Raw genomic sequence first — 15,733 nt, 5'->3', positions numbered from 1 at the left:
CTCAGTTGGTAGAGCGACTGCTACGGTGAAGCGGTGGTCCCTGGTTCGAACTTCGGATCAGGCCGAATTTTTCTTTAACTACGAAGTTTCGGAGAAAGCTGTATAGCTTTCCTTTGTAGCCGTATGGCTGCGCTTGGGTGGATGCCAATGAGTAATTACTCCCTTATTACAAATCTACTCCACCTTGGGGATTCCCCTAAACATTTGACCAACACTGTTCTCACTTCGAGTTTTTGATCAGTTCACTCTCGTCCTACCATAAGCTTGCCGTCCCGGTTAGCTCAGTTGGTAGAGCGACTGCTACGGTGAAGCGGTGGTCCCTGGTTCGAACTTCGGATCAGGCCGAATTTTTCTTCAACTACGAAGTTTCGGAGAAAGCTGTATAGCTTTCCTTTGTAGCCGTATGGCTGCGCTTGGGTGGATGCCAATGAGTAATTACTCCCTTATTACAAATCTACTCCACCTTGGGGATTCCCCTAAACATTTGACCAACACTGTTCTCACTTCGAGTTTTTGATCAGTTCACTCTCGCCCTACCATAAGCTTGCCGTCCCGGTTAGCTCAGTTGGTAGAGCGACTGCTACGGTGAAGCGGTGGTCCCTGGTTCGAACTTCGGATCAGGCCGAATTTTTCTTTAACTACGAAGTTTCTGAGAAAGCTGTATAGCTTTCCTTTGTAGCCGTATGGCTGCGCTTGGGTGGATGCCAATGAGTAATTACTCCCTTATTACAAATCTACTCCACCTTGGGGATTCCCCTAAACATTTGACCAACACTGTTCTCACTTCGAGTTTTTGATCAGTTCACTCTCGTCCTACCATAAGCTTGCCGTCCCGGTTAGCTCAGTTGGTAGAGCGACTGCTACGGTGAAGCGGTGGTCCCTGGTTCGAACTTCGGATCAGGCCGAATTTTTCTTTAACTACGAAGTTTCGGAGAAAGCTGTATAGCTTTCCTTTGTAGCCGTATGGCTGCGCTTGGGTGGATGCCAATGAGTAATTACTCCCTTATTACAAATCTACTCCACCTTGGGGATTCCCCTAAACATTTGACCAACACTGTTCTCACTTCGAGTTTTTGATCAGTTCACTCTCGTCCTACCATAAGCTTGCCGTCCCGGTTAGCTCAGTTGGTAGAGCGACTGCTACGGTGAAGCGGTGGTCCCTGGTTCGAACTTCGGATCAGGCCGAATTTTTCTTTAACTACGAAGTTTCGGAGAAAGCTGTATAGCTTTCCTTTGTAGCCGTATGGCTGCGCTTGGGTGGATGCCAATGAGTAATTACTCCCTTATTACAAATCTACTCCACCTTGGGGATTCCCCTAAACATTTGACCAACACTGTTCTCACTTCGAGTTTTTGATCAGTTCACTCTCGCCCTACCATAAGCTTGCCGTCCCGGTTAGCTCAGTTGGTAGAGCGACTGCTACGGTGAAGCGGTGGTCCTGGTTCGAACTTCGGATCAGGCCGAATTTTTCTTTAACTACGAAGTTTCTGAGAAAGCTGTATAGCTTTCCTTTGTAGCCGTATGGCTGCGCTTGGGTGGATGCCAATGAGTAATTACTCCCTTATTACAAATCTACTCCACCTTGGGGATTCCCCTAAACATTTGACCAACACTGTTCTCACTTCGAGTTTTTGATCAGTTCACTCTCGTCCTACCATAAGCTTGCCGTCCCGGTTAGCTCAGTTGGTAGAGCGACTGCTACGGTGAAGCGGTGGTCCCTGGTTCGAACTTCGGATCAGGCCGAATTTTTCTTTAACTACGAAGTTTCGGAGAAAGCTGTATAGCTTTCCTTTGTAGCCGTATGGCTGCGCTTGGGTGGATGCCAATGAGTAATTACTCCCTTATTACAAATCTACTCCACCTTGGGGATTCCCCTAAACATTTGACCAACACTGTTCTCACTTCGAGTTTTTGATCAGTTCACTCTCGTCCTACCATAAGCTTGCCGTCCCGGTTAGCTCAGTTGGTAGAGCGACTGCTACGGTGAAGCGGTGGTCCCTGGTTCGAACTTCGGATCAGGCCGAATTTTTCTTCAACTACGAAGTTTCGGAGAAAGCTGTATAGCTTTCCTTTGTAGCCGTATGGCTGCGCTTGGGTGGATGCCAATGAGTAATTACTCCCTTATTACAAATCTACTCCACCTTGGGGATTCCCCTAAACATTTGACCAACACTGTTCTCACTTCGAGTTTTTGATCAGTTCACTCTCGCCCTACCATAAGCTTGCCGTCCCGGTTAGCTCAGTTGGTAGAGCGACTGCTACGGTGAAGCGGTGGTCCCTGGTTCGAACTTCGGATCAGGCCGAATTTTTCTTTAACTACGAAGTTTCTGAGAAAGCTGTATAGCTTTCCTTTGTAGCCGTATGGCTGCGCTTGGGTGGATGCCAATGAGTAATTACTCCCTTATTACAAATCTACTCCACCTTGGGGATTCCCCTAAACATTTGACCAACACTGTTCTCACTTCGAGTTTTTGATCAGTTCACTCTCGTCCTACCATAAGCTTGCCGTCCCGGTTAGCTCAGTTGGTAGAGCGACTGCTACGGTGAAGCGGTGGTCCCTGGTTCGAACTTCGGATCAGGCCGAATTTTTCTTTAACTACGAAGTTTCGGAGAAAGCTGTATAGCTTTCCTTTGTAGCCGTATGGCTGCGCTTGGGTGGATGCCAATGAGTAATTACTCCCTTATTACAAATCTACTCCACCTTGGGGATTCCCCTAAACATTTGACCAACACTGTTCTCACTTCGAGTTTTTGATCAGTTCACTCTCGTCCTACCATAAGCTTGCCGTCCCGGTTAGCTCAGTTGGTAGAGCGACTGCTACGGTGAAGCGGTGGTCCCTGGTTCGAACTTCGGATCAGGCCGAATTTTTCTTTAACTACGAAGTTTCGGAGAAAGCTGTATAGCTTTCCTTTGTAGCCGTATGGCTGCGCTTGGGTGGATGCCAATGAGTAATTACTCCCTTATTACAAATCTACTCCACCTTGGGGATTCCCCTAAACATTTGACCAACACTGTTCTCACTTCGAGTTTTTGATCAGTTCACTCTCGTCCTACCATAAGCTTGCCGTCCCGGTTAGCTCAGTTGGTAGAGCGACTGCTACGGTGAAGCGGTGGTCCCTGGTTCGAACTTCGGATCAGGCCGAATTTTTCTCTAACTACGAAGTTTCGGAGAAAGCTGTATAGCTTTCCTTTGTAGCCGTATGGCTGCGCTTGGGTGGATGCCAATGAGTAATTACTCCCTTATTACAAATCTACTCCACCTTGGGGATTCCCCTAAACATTTGACCAACACTGTTCTCACTTCGAGTTTTTGATCAGTTCACTCTCGTCCTACCATAAGCTTGCCGTCCCGGTTAGCTCAGTTGGTAGAGCGACTGCTACGGTGAAGCGGTGGTCCCTGGTTCGAACTTCGGATCAGGCCGAATTTTTCTTTAACTACGAAGTTTCGGAGAAAGCTGTATAGCTTTCCTTTGTAGCCGTATGGCTGCGCTTGGGTGGATGCCAATGAGTAATTACTCCCTTATTACAAATCTACTCCACCTTGGGGATTCCCCTAAACATTTGACCAACACTGTTCTCACTTCGAGTTTTTGATCAGTTCACTCTCGTCCTACCATAAGCTTGCCGTCCCGGTTAGCTCAGTTGGTAGAGCGACTGCTACGGTGAAGCGGTGGTCCCTGGTTCGAACTTCGGATCAGGCCGAATTTTTCTTTAACTACGAAGTTTCGGAGAAAGCTGTATAGCTTTCCTTTGTAGCCGTATGGCTGCGCTTGGGTGGATGCCAATGAGTAATTACTCCCTTATTACAAATCTACTCCACCTTGGGGATTCCCCTAAACATTTGACCAACACTGTTCTCACTTCGAGTTTTTGATCAGTTCACTCTCGCCCTACCATAAGCTTGCCGTCCCGGTTAGCTCAGTTGGTAGAGCGACTGCTACGGTGAAGCGGTGGTCCCTGGTTCGAACTTCGGATCAGGCCGAATTTTTCTTTAACTACGAAGTTTCTGAGAAAGCTGTATAGCTTTCCTTTGTAGCCGTATGGCTGCGCTTGGGTGGATGCCAATGAGTAATTACTCCCTTATTACAAATCTACTCCACCTTGGGGATTCCCCTAAACATTTGACCAACACTGTTCTCACTTCGAGTTTTTGATCAGTTCACTCTCGTCCTACCATAAGCTTGCCGTCCCGGTTAGCTCAGTTGGTAGAGCGACTGCTACGGTGAAGCGGTGGTCCCTGGTTCGAACTTCGGATCAGGCCGAATTTTTCTTTAACTACGAAGTTTCGGAGAAAGCTGTATAGCTTTCCTTTGTAGCCGTATGGCTGCGCTTGGGTGGATGCCAATGAGTAATTACTCCCTTATTACAAATCTACTCCACCTTGGGGATTCCCCTAAACATTTGACCAACACTGTTCTCACTTCGAGTTTTTGATCAGTTCACTCTCGTCCTACCATAAGCTTGCCGTCCCGGTTAGCTCAGTTGGTAGAGCGACTGCTACGGTGAAGCGGTGGTCCCTGGTTCGAACTTCGGATCAGGCCGAATTTTTCTTTAACTACGAAGTTTCGGAGAAAGCTGTATAGCTTTCCTTTGTAGCCGTATGGCTGCGCTTGGGTGGATGCCAATGAGTAATTACTCCCTTATTACAAATCTACTCCACCTTGGGGATTCCCCTAAACATTTGACCAACACTGTTCTCACTTCGAGTTTTTGATCAGTTCACTCTCGTCCTACCATAAGCTTGCCGTCCCGGTTAGCTCAGTTGGTAGAGCGACTGCTACGGTGAAGCGGTGGTCCCTGGTTCGAACTTCGGATCAGGCCGAATTTTTCTTCAACTACGAAGTTTCGGAGAAAGCTGTATAGCTTTCCTTTGTAGCCGTATGGCTGCGCTTGGGTGGATGCCAATGAGTAATTACTCCCTTATTACAAATCTACTCCACCTTGGGGATTCCCCTAAACATTTGACCAACACTGTTCTCACTTCGAGTTTTTGATCAGTTCACTCTCGCCCTACCATAAGCTTGCCGTCCCGGTTAGCTCAGTTGGTAGAGCGACTGCTACGGTGAAGCGGTGGTCCCTGGTTCGAACTTCGGATCAGGCCGAATTTTTCTTTAACTACGAAGTTTCTGAGAAAGCTGTATAGCTTTCCTTTGTAGCCGTATGGCTGCGCTTGGGTGGATGCCAATGAGTAATTACTCCCTTATTACAAATCTACTCCACCTTGGGGATTCCCCTAAACATTTGACCAACACTGTTCTCACTTCGAGTTTTTGATCAGTTCACTCTCGTCCTACCATAAGCTTGCCGTCCCGGTTAGCTCAGTTGGTAGAGCGACTGCTACGGTGAAGCGGTGGTCCCTGGTTCGAACTTCGGATCAGGCCGAATTTTTCTTTAACTACGAAGTTTCGGAGAAAGCTGTATAGCTTTCCTTTGTAGCCGTATGGCTGCGCTTGGGTGGATGCCAATGAGTAATTACTCCCTTATTACAAATCTACTCCACCTTGGGGATTCCCCTAAACATTTGACCAACACTGTTCTCACTTCGAGTTTTTGATCAGTTCACTCTCGTCCTACCATAAGCTTGCCGTCCCGGTTAGCTCAGTTGGTAGAGCGACTGCTACGGTGAAGCGGTGGTCCCTGGTTCGAACTTCGGATCAGGCCGAATTTTTCTTTAACTACGAAGTTTCGGAGAAAGCTGTATAGCTTTCCTTTGTAGCCGTATGGCTGCGCTTGGGTGGATGCCAATGAGTAATTACTCCCTTATTACAAATCTACTCCACCTTGGGGATTCCCCTAAACATTTGACCAACACTGTTCTCACTTCGAGTTTTTGATCAGTTCACTCTCGCCCTACCATAAGCTTGCCGTCCCGGTTAGCTCAGTTGGTAGAGCGACTGCTACGGTGAAGCGGTGGTCCTGGTTCGAACTTCGGATCAGGCCGAATTTTTCTTTAACTACGAAGTTTCTGAGAAAGCTGTATAGCTTTCCTTTGTAGCCGTATGGCTGCGCTTGGGTGGATGCCAATGAGTAATTACTCCCTTATTACAAATCTACTCCACCTTGGGGATTCCCCTAAACATTTGACCAACACTGTTCTCACTTCGAGTTTTTGATCAGTTCACTCTCGTCCTACCATAAGCTTTCCGTCCCGGTTAGCTCAGTTGGTAGAGCGACTGCTACGGTGAAGCGGTGGTCCCTGGTTCGAACTTCGGATCAGGCCGAATTTTTCTTTAACTACGAAGTTTCGGAGAAAGCTTTATAGCTTTCCTTTGTAGCCGTATGGCTGCGCTTGGGTGGATGCCAATGAGTAATTACTCCCTTATTACAAATCTACTCCACCTTGGGGATTCCCCTAAACATTTGACCAACACTGTTCTCACTTCGAGTTTTTGATCAGTTCACTCTCGTCCTACCATAAGCTTGCCGTCCCGGTTAGCTCAGTTGGTAGAGCGACTGCTACGGTGAAGCGGTGGTCCCTGGTTCGAACTTCGGATCAGGCCGAATTTTTCTTCAACTACGAAGTTTCGGAGAAAGCTGTATAGCTTTCCTTTGTAGCCGTATGGCTGCGCTTGGGTGGATGCCAATGAGTAATTACTCCCTTATTACAAATCTACTCCACCTTGGGGATTCCCCTAAACATTTGACCAACACTGTTCTCACTTCGAGTTTTTGATCAGTTCACTCTCGCCCTACCATAAGCTTGCCGTCCCGGTTAGCTCAGTTGGTAGAGCGACTGCTACGGTGAAGCGGTGGTCCCTGGTTCGAACTTCGGATCAGGCCGAATTTTTCTTTAACTACGAAGTTTCTGAGAAAGCTGTATAGCTTTCCTTTGTAGCCGTATGGCTGCGCTTGGGTGGATGCCAATGAGTAATTACTCCCTTATTACAAATCTACTCCACCTTGGGGATTCCCCTAAACATTTGACCAACACTGTTCTCACTTCGAGTTTTTGATCAGTTCACTCTCGTCCTACCATAAGCTTGCCGTCCCGGTTAGCTCAGTTGGTAGAGCGACTGCTACGGTGAAGCGGTGGTCCCTGGTTCGAACTTCGGATCAGGCCGAATTTTTCTTTAACTACGAAGTTTCGGAGAAAGCTGTATAGCTTTCCTTTGTAGCCGTATGGCTGCGCTTGGGTGGATGCCAATGAGTAATTACTCCCTTATTACAAATCTACTCCACCTTGGGGATTCCCCTAAACATTTGACCAACACTGTTCTCACTTCGAGTTTTTGATCAGTTCACTCTCGTCCTACCATAAGCTTGCCGTCCCGGTTAGCTCAGTTGGTAGAGCGACTGCTACGGTGAAGCGGTGGTCCCTGGTTCGAACTTCGGATCAGGCCGAATTTTTCTTTAACTACGAAGTTTCGGAGAAAGCTGTATAGCTTTCCTTTGTAGCCGTATAGCTGCGCTTGGGTGGATGCCAATGAGTAATTACTCCCTTATTACAAATCTACTCCACCTTGGGGATTCCCCTAAACATTTGACCAACACTGTTCTCACTTCGAGTTTTTGATCAGTTCACTCTCGTCCTACCATAAGCTTGCCGTCCCGGTTAGCTCAGTTGGTAGAGCGACTGCTACGGTGAAGCGGTGGTCCCTGGTTCGAACTTCGGATCAGGCCGAATTTTTCTTTAACTACGAAGTTTCGGAGAAAGCTGTATAGCTTTCCTTTGTAGCCGTATGGCTGCGCTTGGGTGGATGCCAATGAGTAATTACTCCCTTATTACAAATCTACTCCACCTTGGGGATTCCCCTAAACATTTGACCAACACTGTTCTCACTTCGAGTTTTTGATCAGTTCACTCTCGTCCTACCATAAGCTTGCCGTCCCGGTTAGCTCAGTTGGTAGAGCGACTGCTACGGTGAAGCGGTGGTCCCTGGTTCGAACTTCGGATCAGGCCGAATTTTTCTTTAACTACGAAGTTTCGGAGAAAGCTGTATAGCTTTCCTTTGTAGCCGTATGGCTGCGCTTGGGTGGATGCCAATGAGTAATTACTCCCTTATTACAAATCTACTCCACCTTGGGGATTCCCCTAAACATTTGACCAACACTGTTCTCACTTCGAGTTTTTGATCAGTTCACTCTCGTCCTACCATAAGCTTGCCGTCCCGGTTATCTCAGTTGGTAGAGCGACTGCTACGGTGAAGCGGTGGTCCCTGGTTCGAACTTCGGATCAGGCCGAATTTTTCTTTAACTACGAAGTTTCGGAGAAAGCTGTATAGCTTTCCTTTGTAGCCGTATGGCTGCGCTTGGGTGGATGCCAATGAGTAATTACTCCCTTATTACAAATCTACTCCACCTTGGGGATTCCCCTAAACATTTGACCAACACTGTTCTCACTTCGAGTTTTTGATCAGTTCACTCTCGCCCTACCATAAGCTTGCCGTCCCGGTTAGCTCAGTTGGTAGAGCGACTGCTACGGTGAAGCGGTGGTCCCTGGTTCGAACTTCGGATCAGGCCGAATTTTTCTTTAACTACGAAGTTTCTGAGAAAGCTGTATAGCTTTCCTTTGTAGCCGTATGGCTGCGCTTGGGTGGATGCCAATGAGTAATTACTCCCTTATTACAAATCTACTCCACCTTGGGGATTCCCCTAAACATTTGACCAACACTGTTCTCACTTCGAGTTTTTGATCAGTTCACTCTCGTCCTACCATAAGCTTGCCGTCCCGGTTAGCTCAGTTGGTAGAGCGACTGCTACGGTGAAGCGGTGGTCCCTGGTTCGAACTTCGGATCAGGCCGAATTTTTCTTTAACTACGAAGTTTCGGAGAAAGCTGTATAGCTTTCCTTTGTAGCCGTATGGCTGCGCTTGGGTGGATGCCAATGAGTAATTACTCCCTTATTACAAATCTACTCCACCTTGGGGATTCCCCTAAACATTTGACCAACACTGTTCTCACTTCGAGTTTTTGATCAGTTCACTCTCGTCCTACCATAAGCTTGCCGTCCCGGTTAGCTCAGTTGGTAGAGCGACTGCTACGGTGAAGCGGTGGTCCCTGGTTCGAACTTCGGATCAGGCCGAATTTTTCTTTAACTACGAAGTTTCGGAGAAAGCTGTATAGCTTTCCTTTGTAGCCGTATGGCTGCGCTTGGGTGGATGCCAATGAGTAATTACTCCCTTATTACAAATCTACTCCACCTTGGGGATTCCCCTAAACATTTGACCAACACTGTTCTCACTTCGAGTTTTTGATCAGTTCACTCTCGTCCTACCATAAGCTTGCCGTCCCGGTTAGCTCAGTTGGTAGAGCGACTGCTACGGTGAAGCGGTGGTCCCTGGTTCGAACTTCGGATCAGGCCGAATTTTTCTTCAACTACGAAGTTTCGGAGAAAGCTGTATAGCTTTCCTTTGTAGCCGTATGGCTGCGCTTGGGTGGATGCCAATGAGTAATTACTCCCTTATTACAAATCTACTCCACCTTGGGGATTCCCCTAAACATTTGACCAACACTGTTCTCACTTCGAGTTTTTGATCAGTTCACTCTCGCCCTACCATAAGCTTGCCGTCCCGGTTAGCTCAGTTGGTAGAGCGACTGCTACGGTGAAGCGGTGGTCCCTGGTTCGAACTTCGGATCAGGCCGAATTTTTCTTTAACTACGAAGTTTCTGAGAAAGCTGTATAGCTTTCCTTTGTAGTCGTATGGCTGCGCTTGGGTGGATGCCAATGAGTAATTACTCCCTTTGTAAGATCGCGCCTCGTACACGACCTCGCTGGCTCTCCCCTTTGTACTTCCCGCGTGGCTCGCGCAGTGCAGCAACAAATGCGGAAGCAATTACCGGCATGGGGAGGACGCCACTTTGGAACGCAGCCGTGACGCCTCGGGCAGAGGGCGCGCGTGCGGCGTGGCCTTGCCGTCCCGAAAGGGGTGGTCTCCCTCCCACCGCGACTGATCAAAGGACTGATCCGCTGACTGATAGCGTTGTAGCCATGCGGGGAGGTAAACAAAGGTCTTCCGGTTGGACGCAGCACGAGAGGGTGGCCGCCTTGAGGCAGTTATGCACGTGCATGCACTTAAGATGAAAAGTGCGTTCTTGGGGGAAGGCGAGGGTGTTGCGTGGAGAGCGTTTTACAAATGTTTTATTGATTTGTTTGTTTTATTTATTCGAGCCCTGGTTTCGAGGCTATGCACAACCCACAGGATCGTGGCTACTGCGAAATTAAGTAGCGATTGGTTGATCAAAGACTGGGGCGGGTCAAGAGAAATGACCGCCCCAGTGCCTTTGTTTATGTATGTAATAAAAACGGAAGGAAAAGCCAGTAATGGCAGTCCTAAACAGGCTCCGTGCTTCGCACGTACGGAAAACTTCTAGGCTCTAACCGAGACCGCCGGTCGATGAGTAAGATTTTCCCGAAGTTGTATCTCTGTGTGAGATAGTATCTCTGTGTGAGATAAGTGCCTTCTAAGTTACAGTACTTGAACGTCTGTGTGACTTCACGCTTCTGCAACTGAGTTTGCCTTGTATATACTCTGTAAATATAATTTCCCTTTCGTACCTTCTGCTTCTGGACTCCTGTGCTTCAAAACACCACCGAACAACTCACGTTTGGAGGAGGCTGAACTCCCCCGAAGAAAAGCAAACGAACCTGAAGAAGGAAGAGAATTTACTGGCGCAGTCGACAGGATTCGGCAATCGTCGACCGTGAGCCGACACCACCATCAATCCAGCAGCGTCAGGCAACGAGCGTCCGGGAACCCGGGAAGGAGCCGATCTTCAGGTCCAGTCAAGGGAACAAGGTAGTCCAGAGCGCCGACCCTGAGGCGTCCTTCATCCTGCATCTCTGGACGAGGCAGCGGCAACAGAGAGGCAACGGATCCTACTAGCGACACCAGCACGGGTGAGCGGGATTCCTTGCGTACCTCTGAGGTGGTTATGGCTCATGTGTAAACGGGCGTATGGTGTTGACAAGGAGCATGATGGCGAGCTCAGACCGCAGACAGGAAAATGCGAGTGCATTAAAAGGGATGGCTACAGAGGGCTATGATCAGCCAGGCGAAACGTCAGAGGGCGATGATCAGTTAGGCGAAACGTCGCAGCAGGACGCAGCGACATCAGAGCCGATAGCGGGAGAGCTACGAAAGGTAGCTGCAACGCCGGGTTCCGATGCATTGGCAATCCGCCGCATGGAACTGGATTTCGAGCTTGAGCTCGCAAAGCATAAGCTCGAAGTCGAATCTCGAGAACGCATCGAATTGCAGAAGCTTGGGATAGCGATGACAGGTGGCCGGCAGACCCCCTTGATATCGGAATCAGGGGAACAACGGCGAACGGGCCTCGACCCAATCTCCCAATGCGCCAAAGTCCTAAAGGGACTCAAGTTGCCGGGCGACGCGGACGTACCGCTTTGGTTTGATGAGGTGGAAAGAGTTTTCACGACGTACGATGTGCCGGAAAACAGTCGCGTACACTTGATCATGCCGACGCTGACCGAGCGTGTGCGGTATTTGCTTCGCGGTCTTCAGGACGACGAGTGCAGCGACTACGAGTCAGTGAAGGCGGCCGTATTAAGCGAGCTAAAGCTGACCCCCGTTGACTACTTGGATCGGTTCGAACGCGCCGCAAAGCGTAAGGAGGAAACTTGGGCCCAATTCGCCTCTCGCGTGAAGACATACTTTCACTATTACCTTCGGTCGAGGGAGGCAGACACTAAGGAAGATGTGGTGGCTCTCATCGTAGCCGATCGCATGAAAGCTAGCCTGAGCGCCGAGGGTCTGGAGTATGTGCGCATCCGCGAGGGGGAAAAGTGGGCGAAACCGGATGAGTTATCGCAGATGCTTCAGACTTTCGAGCAAGCTAAAGGAAAGGGGAGAGCGGTGCGACCAACGACCGCACACGCGGAGAAAGAAAGGTCCCCATGCCCACCTTCAAGTAGTGACATCAAACGGCAGACACAGTGTTATGTGTGCCGCGCAGAGGGTCACGTCGCTAAACACTGCCCCCGCGCTGCGCAGAACGCGCAGACAAACGATAAACGCGCCCGGGTTCAGAAAGTAGCCGTCGCCAGCGAGGACGCTGCCGAAACCGCTGAGTCGGCCTACCCACACAGGACGCTGGTTGCAGAAATGAGATCCCCGAGATCGTCAGATGAAGTGCGCAAATCAAAGCTGCAGCGGGTAGAAATCGAATGCGGCGGAGTACCGACAACGGCGATTATAGACACCGGTAGCGAAATAACGGTAGTCCGAGAAAGCTTAATGCCAGACGCGTCTCATGAGCCTTCCGGCAAGATAAAGCTTGTCTCAGCTTTCGGTGAAACAATAGAAGCGAAGCTAGTTACGCTCGCGATCAGTATGAGGCGGCGCCCCACGCTTGTATCTCGACCAGAGGCAGTACGTGTCGTGTGCGCAATTACGGGCAAGCTCGCGGAGGGAGTGGACTGCTTGCTCTCGCGAGAAGACTGGGAGCTGCTAGCACAGTGCGAACACAGCAACGAAGCGGTCGCCCGGGGCGACGCACACGTTACAGCTGGCCCTACTACAGCATCTTTCACCGTTGTCAGGGAGACTTTAGAGCCGGTCTCAACGACAGGCGCGGCTCACGTGAACGATTCGCAGGCAGGCGAACCGGAGAACAAAGAGTTGGCCGTGACATCAGGCGAGCAACATGAAGAAGGTAGCGACGGGTGCCCCGGCGAAGTCGGGCGCTCAACGCGTGACAATGAAGACGAGGCCCCAGAGCAGCGCGAGAGCTTCTGTTCGGCCCAGCTGTCAGATGAAAACTTTAAGAAAGCTCGGGCTGATGCAAAAATAGTAGAAAGTGAGCATGCTCATCCCGTGGTGTGCGTTGGCAAAAAGGACGGCTCAGTACGTATGTGTATCGACTACCGTGCGCTGAACGCGGCTACACGTACTGACGCCTTCCCGATGACACCCCCGCAGGAGTTAATTATGAGGGTCGGCAGCGCGAAGTTCATTACTCTCGTAGATTTGAGACGCGGTTATTGGCAGGTACCAGTGGCCCTCGAGAGTCAGCATTTCACTGCCTTCGTAACCCACGAAGGGCAGTACGCTTGGCGCGTCATGCCATTTGGGTTAAAAAATGCCGCTGCCACATTCCAGCGAATGATGAATACGCTGCTGTCGAGACACCAGAGCTACGCGGCGGCATATCTCGATGATATCGCCATTTTCTCTGCTTCGTGGCAGCAGCACGTGAAGCATTTAAGCGTCGTGCTCGGCTTACTACGCGAAGCCAAACTGAAGGTAAGCCCCGAGAAGTGCCAGATCGCACAAGCTCAGATCAAGTACTTGGGTCACGTCGTGGGTGGCGGTACACACGGACCGGACCCCGATAAGCTAGCCGCTGTTCGCGACCTTGCGCCGCCTACTACGAAAAAGCAGCTGCGAAGCCTGCTCGGGCTATGCGGGTACTACCGCGAATACGTAGAGAACTACGCTGAGGTCGCTGCACCGCTCACATCCTTGACGAAGCGAGGCGTGCCAAACGCGATTCCTTCGACTCGGGAAGCGCAGGAAGCTTTTACTAAGCTTAAGACGTCGCTTTGCGAAGCTGCAGTGCTAAATACCCCTAATATGCTCAAGCCATACTGGTTGTTCACGGATGCGTCCGCGATCGCGGCCGGAGCTTGCCTGGCCCAGATCGGAGACTCGGGGAGAGAGGAGCCGGTCGCCTTCGTCAGCCACCGGTTCACTATAACCCAAACCCGCTGGTCAACAATCGAGCGCGAGGCATTTGCTATCATTTGGGCGCTCAGGAAATTCGACCATTGGTTGTTCGGAGCACAGGTTAACGTGGTCTCCGACCACAATCCCTTATCCTATCTAACGACGAGCACGCCTCATGGGGCAAAACTGGCAAGGTGGGCGCTGGCCTTGCAGCGCTACAATGTCGTTGTGACACACAGGAAGGGCACCTGTAACGGCAACGCCGACGCGTTGTCTCGCGTCCCTAGCACGAGCTGGGGTAAGGAGCAATGAGCCATGGCCCCTCGGGCTACGTGAATGTTCCCGTTCACCCGCTGCAATTTGTGATGTGATCGGTGATCTGTGGCCAGAACTCTGTGCAAGGATGCTTGCATGCTCCTGACTCTCGTACTGTGACGGATATCGTGTATGCTCTGTGTATAGTCCATGAGTGTTTTTGTGCGGTATCGGCGAGTTGTATCTTTGTGACCCGAGAGCCGTTTTTCAGCATGCCAATTTCTTTCTATGCATATTGTGTTTGTAGACAGCCGCGATCTTTTGTTGATCTTGTCTAAACGAGCGGACTCCCAAGCTCGTTTATCCTCTCAGGGGGGACGTGTAAGATCGCGCCTCGTACACGACCTCGCTGGCTCTCCCCTTTGTACTTCCCGCGTGGCTCGCGCAGTGCAGCAACAAATGCGGAAGCAATTACCGGCATGGGGAGGACGCCACTTTGGAACGCAGCCGTGACGCCTCGGGCAGAGGGCGCGCGTGCGGCGTGGCCTTGCCGTCCCGAAAGGGGTGGTCTCCCTCCCACCGCGACTGATCAAAGGACTGATCCGCTGACTGATAGCGTTGTAGCCATGCGGGGAGGTAAACAAAGGTCTTCCGGTTGGACGCAGCACGAGAGGGTGGCCGCCTTGAGGCAGTTACGCACGTGCATGCACTTAAGATGAAAAGTGCGTTCTTGGGGGAAGGCGAGGGTGTTGCGTGGAGAGCGTTTTACAAATGTTTTATTGATTTGTTTGTTTTATTTATTCGAGCCCTGGTTTCGAGGCTATGCACAACCCACAGGATCGTGGCTACTGCGAAATTAAGTAGCGATTGGTTGATCAAAGACTGGGGCGGGTCAAGAGAAATGACCGCCCCAGTGCCTTTGTTTATGTATGTAATAAAAACGGAAGGAAAAGCCAGTAATGGCAGTCCTAAACAGGCTCCGTGCTTCGCACGTACGGAAAACTTCTAGGCTCTAACCGAGACCGCCGGTCGATGAGTAAGATTTTCCGAAGTCGTATCTCTGTGTGAGATAAGTCCCAACCAGGCTCCGTGCTTAGCACGTAAGGAAAACTTCTAGGCTCTAACCGAGACCGCCGGTCGATGAGTAAGATTTTCCCGAAGTTGTATCTCTGTGTGAGATAGTATCTCTGTGTGAGATAAGTGCCTTCTAAGTTACAGTACTTGAACGTCTGTGTGACTTCACGCTTCTGCAACTGAGTTTGCCTTGTATATACTCTGTAAATATAATTTCCCTTTCGTACCTTCTGCTTCTGGACTCCTGTGCTTCAAAACACCACCGAACAACTCACGTTTGGAGGAGGCTGAACTCCCCCGAAGAAAAGCAAACGAACCTGAAGAAGGAAGAGAATTTACTCCCTTATTACAAATCTACTCCACCTTGGGGATTCCCCTAAACATTTGACCAACACTGTTCTCACTTCGAGTTTTTGATCAGTTCACTCTCGTCCTACCATAAGCTTGCCGTCCCGGTTAGCTCAGTTGGTAGAGCGACTGCTACGGTGAAGCGGTGGTCCCTGGTTCGAACTTCGGATCAGGCCGAATTTTTCTTTAACTACGAAGTTTCGGAGAAAGCTGTATAGCTTTCCTTTGTAGCCGTATGGCTGCGCTTGGGTGGATGCCAATGAGTAATTACTCCCTTATTACAAATCTACTCCACCTTGGGGATTCCCCTAAACATTTGACCAACACTGTTCTCACTTCGAGTTTTTGATCAGTTCACTCTCGTCCTACCATAAGCTTGCCGTCCCGGTTAGCTCAGTTGGTAGAGCGACTGCTACGGTGAAGCGGTGGT

General features: G+C 50.0%; 1 protein-coding gene across 1 annotated transcript; it reads left to right on the top strand.

The window, feature by feature from the left end:
- The first annotated feature begins 11,214 nt into the window (after nucleotides 1–11,214).
- On the top strand, nucleotides 11,215–13,938 carry LOC149367095 (uncharacterized). The gene is made up of 2 exons (XM_089572648.1): nucleotides 11,215–12,804; nucleotides 13,840–13,938. The coding sequence occupies exons 1-2, from the start codon at nucleotides 11,215–11,217 to the stop codon at nucleotides 13,936–13,938; spliced, it is 1,689 nt and encodes a 562-aa protein (XP_089428774.1).
- Nucleotides 13,939–15,733: the final 1,795 nt, after the last annotated feature.

This window comes from Amblyomma mixtum, chromosome 1 (genome assembly GCF_055824585.1).
Source record: "Amblyomma mixtum isolate Tamu chromosome 1, ASM5582458v1, whole genome shotgun sequence".
In the NCBI taxonomy this organism is placed as follows: domain Eukaryota; kingdom Metazoa; phylum Arthropoda; class Arachnida; order Ixodida; family Ixodidae; genus Amblyomma; species Amblyomma mixtum.
This window is presented reverse-complemented; position numbering and strand designations above follow the sequence as displayed.

Coding starts and splice junctions, on each gene's coding strand:
- LOC149367095 (XM_089572648.1), top strand. CDS start 11,215: ATGACAGGTGGCCGGCAGACCCCCTTGATATCGGAATCAGGGGAACAA. Junction 12,805..13,839: donor TTGGCAAAAAGGACGGCTCA/GTACGTATGTGT, acceptor CTGGCCTTGCAG/CGCTACAATGTCGTTGTGAC.